Source organism: Megalops cyprinoides, chromosome 10, assembly GCF_013368585.1.
Source record: "Megalops cyprinoides isolate fMegCyp1 chromosome 10, fMegCyp1.pri, whole genome shotgun sequence".
Classification (NCBI taxonomy): domain Eukaryota; kingdom Metazoa; phylum Chordata; class Actinopteri; order Elopiformes; family Megalopidae; genus Megalops; species Megalops cyprinoides.
In genome coordinates, this window is record NC_050592.1 from 6,777,164 (window position 1) to 6,785,106 (window position 7,943).

The 7,943-nt window shown below is 40.4% G+C and overlaps 1 protein-coding gene across 3 annotated transcripts; it reads left to right on the forward strand.

Annotated features, from left to right (window-relative positions):
• Window positions 1-448: 448 nt before the first annotated feature.
• Window positions 449-6,307, forward strand: LOC118784069. 3 transcript variants are annotated; one of them, XR_005005227.1, is made up of 6 exons: window positions 449-533; window positions 1,152-1,257; window positions 1,576-1,692; window positions 1,856-1,990; window positions 2,528-2,653; window positions 3,154-6,307. XR_005005227.1 is itself a non-coding variant. In XM_036538061.1 (5 exons), the coding sequence occupies exons 1-5, from the start codon at window positions 488-490 to the stop codon at window positions 3,366-3,368; spliced, it is 639 nt and encodes a 212-aa protein (XP_036393954.1). In that variant the 5' UTR covers window positions 449-487; the 3' UTR covers window positions 3,369-6,307. The 3 variants fall into 3 exon arrangements, 1 of the variants encoding a protein (XP_036393954.1); XM_036538061.1 differs by lacking the exon at window positions 1,152-1,257; XR_005005226.1 differs by lacking the exon at window positions 449-533 and having other exon boundaries at window positions 590-1,257.
• Window positions 6,308-7,943: the final 1,636 nt, after the last annotated feature.

The following is a 7,943-nucleotide window of genomic DNA, read 5'->3' on the forward strand; positions in this document are numbered from 1 at the left end:
GGACAAAAAGGTGTGTTTCAAATATCAGCTACAGACTAGGGTGGGGTAGGCCTGTCTAGTCTTGAATCCTGTAAAGTAGTGATGCCAGGAATGCGGTAGCAATTAACGCCATTGATATAATATTGAGTCTTCGAGCCCAGTGTCTACAGCAGTGTCTGCTACTGGGCAGATTTTATTTGTCTTGGGCTAGTACTATAGACGATTCCAAACATTCATTTAATGCTTTTGTCGTTATTTTACTCTGAATAAGCTAATGAATTAATGAGTGAGTGAATTCGTTCTGCCTGATTTTGTGCTGAGTGGCTGACCCTACACGATTTTTTAATATGTTGGGCAATTTTGGCCATCATCGTCATACGGTGAGAGCATCATGCCCTTTCGCGTAAAGGATCTGAGACAACGCCTCTTCCCTATTATAGTCAGTCGCTACTGGTCTACATCACAGACACCACGGAGGAGGTATCTACCAGCAATCATTCCGAGCAACATGTTTTGGGCGTTGACACTAACGCTTTGTGCTGCATTCACGGCTGGTAAGAGTGTAACACGTATAATGAGATATACGGTAATAATTATATATTGATACAATAATTACTCAATACGTATACGATAATTGTACGTTTTTATAGTCAACGTATAAATTCTTGCGATGCTAAGTTAGTTAGTGTTTCGGTGGTAGTTATACATGATGGATACTTGTTTGTTTTCACTCGACTGGGAATGAATGGTCAACATTATAGGTTTTGGAAACCCAGTCATATTTAGACTTGATCAAAATAAAAACGCAATTTCTGCAATTTGCCGTATGAAGCTTCTTAGCAAGTTAGCCTGCATTTTCGCGCAAGGACGCTAACATCTCTGTTAATGATTGTCAGTGGGGTTAAAACGTTATTATTGTACACAGGAGTAAACACATTCTTAAATTTTCAGGATACTGTAATACCTTGCAGCAGTTTTAACAGCGTAAGTTGTATCGAATTTATCAACAGGTCATTTTAGACTGCGTCATTTTTATCCCGCTACACTAAGTGACTTCGCAAAGGTGTGATGAGCTTCAGGTTTAAGGGAAAGCGGTGCGTGTTGTGCACAATTATTTTTACATATTTTACTCCTCCATCACGAAATCACTGATATTGCAAGTATACTTTCAGATATTTTATACTTTCAGCCACTGTTTTAACACGTGTAAGAAAGGAGAGTCGATATTTTAAGAACTGCGGGGATGACTGCACTGTATGAGGACGCGCGTTTAGCACCGTAAGTACAGTCTGTACAGTTGTACACTGCTTTGTGACCACAACACCACTAGAGGTCGTACATTTATAATTTGGAACACGGGCGCCATCTACTGTATGTTTGAAAGACAATTCAGTGGTTTTACCGTCACGAATTAGAAATCTTTTAAATTAAGAATATATATATTCTTTTAGGTTGTACTAATTCCTCTACAGTTTGGTACCCTGCTTAATTACACAGAAATCTTTGTGCTGTTGTGTTCCCTTCTGCAGTCCAGTGTCTGATTGTTCTTTTCTTCCTTCCTTCTTTCCTTTCTCTTTCTTTCTTTCTTTCTTTCAGGGTATGCACTGAATTGCTCTGGGTGCACTGCAGAAGACTGGGCCAGTTGCAATGGCACAGTGAGTGCATGTGGCGAGAGGCAGAAGTGTGTGTCTGCGGCATCTGAATTGATCGAAGGTATGCGGCTTGAAAATGCCGGTGTTTTAGATTGGGTAAATGATATACAAATATACAAAATAATTCAGTGGGAAATAAAAAGCTCATGTAGCAATGTACTACCTGTCCTGATGCCATCTGCAGTCTAGAAAATGAGTTTCTTATTATGTCTAACTTTTGTTAGTTTCATATAGAGGGAAGCGAGTCACCAAGAAGGTTGCCAGGGCCTGCGTTGATGCTGGATTTTGCAATGCAAACTTATCCCTTAACTTCAAGCATGCAACCTGGAAGATAAGAACTACATGTGACGGTATCCAAGGTAAGGTATCAGGTAGTGCACACTTTCCACTCAACATATCTGATTTTTTAGGAGTACGTTTTGATTCCTTCTCATTTTAAGAGTATGAACTTTCAGTCGTGAATTGATTCTCAGGAGATTCCTGTCTGCTGTCAGTGTATTGTATAAATCCAGATTTGGATGCTGTCTCCAGTCTCCACTGTCAGGGTTTCAGGGATGGATTCCCGCAACGACCAGCAGGCGTCCTCAAGACAGCCTGTCTCTCCCGGTTGCCTGCTGCTTCCTTGAACATCCACCAGAGGGACTTTGCTTCCTGTTTGTGTTTGCACTGTGTTTGTCTGTAGTTAGTTTTGATTGTTTGCTGCATTTAAACCCTGCCTGATGCGATGTTCCTTGCTCAGTCTTGAGCTTGCCTGTGTTCTGTGCCTTCCTGTGCCAAAGTTTGCTTGCTTTAGCAAAAAGTGTTTCTTTGTTGGAATCCTCCTGTGTTCTTTGAATGACCTCTGCATTTGGGTCCCTCCTGCTCAGCCGTTACATCCACACTGTCTGTCTGTGCAGCACCTACGGTGAGCGGAGTGGCTGAAGCCAATGGTCTGAGGTGTGTGGGCTGCATCGCAGTGCCGTCGGAGTGCACCAAGGCCGTGGAGTGCCACGGCGAGGAGCGCATGTGCATCACCGTTACAGGTGAGCTGCGCATCGTGTCGAACGGACGCGGCGGCAGGCCGCATCGGACAAAAATCGGCTCATCCTGCCTGTGTGCGTAATTTCATTGTACACCCATTTGTGGGATGTTCAGGCAGGGGCGCCGTAAGGGGGGAGGGGGGGTTTGGGATGATTCCAAGGGGCCCAAGCAGACAGGAGCCCTCAAACATTCTACCATATATTTTTGTTACATATATAGGGGCGCAGTGCATTAACCTTTCAGGGGGCCCAAAATTCCTACCGGCGCCCCTGTATTCAGGAAAATATTTTCAGGGTCTTCACCAAAAATTGCCTTCTCCTGAGCTGTCTCATTTCCTTTGCCATCTCAATAACGTAAAGATCTTTATGGGTTTTTTAAATTTTTTTAACAACATTGCTGCTCTCAAGGAATGTCATTGTCAGCTGTCAGGTGTCAGAGCTGACACCACATTCTGCTGCACCATTTTGATCGTGCATCTGCTTTTTTTTTTTTTTTTTTTCAGAAAAGGTGGCAGGGAACATCATGGTGAATAAGGGCTGTGCTACCAGAAGTGCCTGTAAGCAAGGTGTGAACATCTCGGATCTGCTGGGGCCTGTGCTGACGGGCAGGGTCTCCTGCTGCGAGGGCAACCTCTGCAATGGTGCTGGCACAGGGTGGCACAGCCTCCTTCTCCAGCTGCTCCTCCTCCCCTTGGTGGGATTTCTGCTCTTTGCCTGAAGTCTAGCACTACGAAACCTGGTCACTGGATGTCCCTGCGTGTGGTGTGTTTTGCCTGTGCCTCGAATGGCTGATTGCTGTTTGGGCAAGAGGGTTTGGCGTGAGGCTAAAGGACCTGACCTGATTTTCATTGCCTTACGTTGTAGCTTTACTTTGTCCTGCTAGGAGATTTCCAATTATTTCATTTTATTTCCCATCAGACCAGCAACTGGAAGGCCAGCGGAAAAGGGTTAGGTCCTTCCCCCCTTCAGTAATTACAAATGAAATTGACCTAAACAATATTCTATGCCAGTTTTGGCAGTCTGTCATGCCTGGAGCATTTCGACCAATTCCCAGAGCATTCAAATACACATTTGAAACCCTAGCCAACTAGACACGTTTATTTTATTTATGAATCTTCCTCCTGGTATAAATTGACATTGGTATGATTTTGAGCAGTGCATTTTTTTTTCTACATTGTTGTTATAATTTTAACAATATTTACCAGGTTGTGGTTTGTTGGGAACAAAGCTGCCAGGTTACTGACTCACAGCTGCAATTCTGAGCACGTCATTCCTGCCTTAATGCTGTACTTGCTGTCTCTTTGTCACCACATTCATTACAACATAGTAAACACTTATAACTTATCAAACTGATTATAATGCCTTAAATGGGATATGACTGTCTCAAACTGAAAGGTTGTCAGCAGTAATATCTTTGTTCTCAAGGATCTCTGTGCTCAGAGAATGAGGGGTTTTTCATAGTGTTCAGGTTCACTCTTCAGTCTGCTGTTCTGAGGTCTTTTGGTTGTGGTAGTCTCCCCCGATTTAAGCTAGGAAAGCAGATTGTCTTAATTTTTTTTAAACCCAGCTGGAAATCTTTTTTTCACCTGCTTTTACATAACTGTATGTAACTGTTCTGTATTTTGCCTCTATATATGTTATTTGGTGTGTTCTGTGCACAGCATCCTGATACACCTTGGTGTGAAATTGCACTGAAACTAAATATGAATTGAATGGCTCAATATGCAAACTAGGTCACATATCTCTATGGCAACAAGTCACTTGCCGTTGACCAATGTGAAACCGAACCGATTTCTCACTACTTGGTTTTATACCAGAGTGACAGATAATAGTTCATCTTCCACTTTTTTTGGACATTAGTTTGATGATCGAGTTTCTGCAAAGAGGATATGGTCTTATATGAGAACAGGGTAGTCCTGTGTAGTCATTACACTAGGGCTCAGAATATCTCAGCGATAATACTGCATACTCCAAGCTGAAAATCTTATGGTGTTACTTTTTTGAGACTCCCCCTCTTTTAAGTTAAACCTTTAATATATTATCACATTACAGAAAAATAGAGATGTCATAATGATATGTAGAAGTAATAATATAACGGTTTTCACCTGTGAATGAGCTGCATTTGGCCATGCTGACGTTCTCGCACAGAAGCATGCTGTGATTTTGTTGTTTGTTGTTTGAGCTGGAAGTAAATGGGCACGCAACGGAAATGAAAGAAATTATAGCAGAGATTTTATCCATATGTAAGGTTACGTTTTTCAGTAATGATCGTCTTGAGATGGCAAGATACTGTGCGCAGTTTGTCTCATGAAATTTGCACCAAACAAACAACAGTTAGCTGTCGAGGGAGTCTTGCAGTTTTCTCTCAGTTTTGAGTGCAAAAAATTAAACATATGTATACAGTATTTCAGGGAGAGAATATAATCTCAGAGGTGCTTTACAGTCCAACAGACAAGACTGAAGTGACAGATATGGTTAAGCAGTATACTTGTCATGTAATTTGATCTGTGAGAACATACATCCCACACTACTGCCTGCTTGGTCTTTTCACACCAAAGGCAAGCCATCTTGTAGGCAGCTTTGCACGTCCTCAGAGGAGGTGTGAAGGACTGTGCAGAAGAACACTGTGTGAAGCTGGCTAGCCTTTTGAAGCTACCCTTTCACACTGAAGTGAGGGCAGCTCAACAGGTGAGTCAAAGCTGTCTTAAAGGTAGTTTACTCTGCAGCGTAAAAGGAGTTTATGGCAAGGATGGGTCCCCCCGATTCAGTTAATCCAATGAAGGTTTACATTGGCAGAAAATTTTTTTGACATACTAATCCCAATAAAAACAGTGAGACAAGTGTTTAGGACAGCTAAAATGCCTGGCATACAATCAGTCATTCTATGAAATATGTTTTTAAGTAGCACCAGAAAGACACTATGAAACACAGCAGGAACTTTTGTACTTTGTGCTGGACTAGACATTGATATGAAGTTTCATGTTTTACTGCTTATCCAGTGTATCCACCAAGGGATGTAACAGCACATGGATATGATCAATAAAATGGTGTGAGTTGTCCCTTTCGATGTACAAGTATGCCAGATGAACTGATGAATTTTTTAATTATAATGGAGAACAAAAGTGATTTTGACAGTTTGCACTAAATGTCATTGTGGATAATTATCATTTTGAACTGTCTAAATTGAGAAATGTTGTCGACAATATTGGAGCCATTCTATCAATGCGCTGAATCACCGTGAAGCCAAAGGTTTATGACCCCTGTTTTTTTTTTTTTTTTTTAAATCTAATCTGCTGTACATCCAATAAATCTGCTTGTTACAACTGAAAGTAAATTTTTTTGGAATACTCATACTCCTGCCTCTCTGTGCTAGAGCTGTTTATTCTGTTAAACAGAATATCAGATGCAGTGTGGTACGCTGGTGTGGAGTACGGCCTGCAACCCACAGGTATAGCTGTATAAAATGGATGAGAAGTGAAGGCTGTAACTCTGAGAGCGCTACGCAACTGCAGTAAACTGGACAGAGAGGCAGATGGTACTGTTTATGTATCATGCTTAGAAATATATATAGGAAGTATTTGTTGCACGTTTGCGTGAAATACAGTTGCGTTTTCACACAAGCTTGATAAAATAGTCTTAGGGCTTTTGGCAAAGTTATTGAGGGGTTCTGTGAGCTGTGCAAACTGAATACTCTTACCTCTGTGTGATTTTGCTTAGTGCTCACAGTGATTGTTTTGTGTCTATCATAGTCATTGACCTATGTCAAATCATTGTCAAATGTATGTGTGTTGTATGTCTTTGGGGTTCTTCCCCGTCTGCAGTGTACTAAACCATCATATATTAAATGTTCTGGTTAGATGTATAGACTGCCTGACTGTTGTCCTTGGAAAAATGCAAAACGAAAAACATATCCTGTGATTACTTCCAAGTGCAGGGGAAACAGTCCTCTTTCTCTGAGGTCTGTGTAGCTTTCAATCGCGTCCACACATTTTTCTCCAAATGAACTAGTCCAGTGAATGAATGTTATTATTGCCAGACAATAATAAATTACATTTGCAGTAAGGGTACAATTTCAAAGTTCATAAAGTGAGTGCTTTGGTATTTACTATGTTTATATGGATCATGAACATTGTACTTCATGTGGAATATTATGTCAAATATTATATTCAAAAGCATGATGATATGGGTAAATGAAATCTTTTGCTTTTATAAGTGCTGTTGATTTGAAAAGTGCTGGAAAGAGGAATTCAGACAAAATCTGCTTCTTGCTCACTTTTTAAATTTAAACTTTATTTTAACAGGGAGTCCCACTGAGACAGAAGTACTACTTTCGCAAAGGAGTCTTTTCTAAGAGGGCAGTTTATGTGTTACAAAACAGAACAGCATTTAAATTAATGGCAACAATCATAGATTAAATCAGTAGCAACACAACAGCATACAATTGAAAGTTTCATGTCGAAACCTAAAGGTACATGCACTTTTCTTTTCACTGGACTTGCTGTATGGAGTTGTTGTCAAAACTAACGTTTTTCTGAATATTTTGGAGGTTATTCTATGACCATGGGGCAAAATACTTTATTGAATTCCTACAACTCCACACTGAAGGTAACTTGTGCAATGACTTCCTCCTTTGTGTAAATGGCTGACATCGCAGTAGTAGAACCAGTAAGGCCACTTCCTTTCAGGGCCTTTCTTTCAGAATCTTTCAAAGAATGTATTTTTTTGTGAAAACAGCCTTTGGACAAATAAGTACATTTCTAAGAAAAATATTTTATTTTCAGAAAACTTGGCTTAAACAAAATCATAGTACGGAAACTGCCCTGATTGATTAACAAGTGATTCATTAATGAGCATAATTCTCTAATTCTTAATGCTGTTTGCTGCTTATTGCTGAAATTTATCAAGGTATCAGAGGGACTAAGTGGGCCCATCTGGTTATGTATCCAACTTTTTTTGATTCTACATGTCAGGGAGATCATATTTAGCTCAGCTGGTGATTCTGTATCTGACATAATAATAATAATAATAATAATAATAATAATAATAACAATAATAATCATCATCATCTTAATCTTCATCATAGGCAGGTAGGTTCCATCTCAGATGTTTTGGGAGACATTCACAGATATAGACCTATAGCTCCAAAGTGGGGTTGCTCATGGGATCTATCTCCTGTGGGCTCATGCTCCTCAATTTTCAAGATGATTTTAGTAATGCTTTGTTGCAACATTGAAGGCTGGGATTCGTACAAGAAGAGCTTTGCCATAATTATGTGTTGAGGAGACAAGGACAT

Coding starts and splice junctions, on each gene's coding strand:
- LOC118784069 (XM_036538061.1), top strand. CDS start 488: ATGTTTTGGGCGTTGACACTAACGCTTTGTGCTGCATTCACGGCTG. Junction 534..1,575: donor TTGTGCTGCATTCACGGCTG/GTAAGAGTGTAA, acceptor TCTTTCTTTCAG/GGTATGCACTGAATTGCTCT. Junction 1,693..1,855: donor GGCATCTGAATTGATCGAAG/GTATGCGGCTTG, acceptor AACTTTTGTTAG/TTTCATATAGAGGGAAGCGA.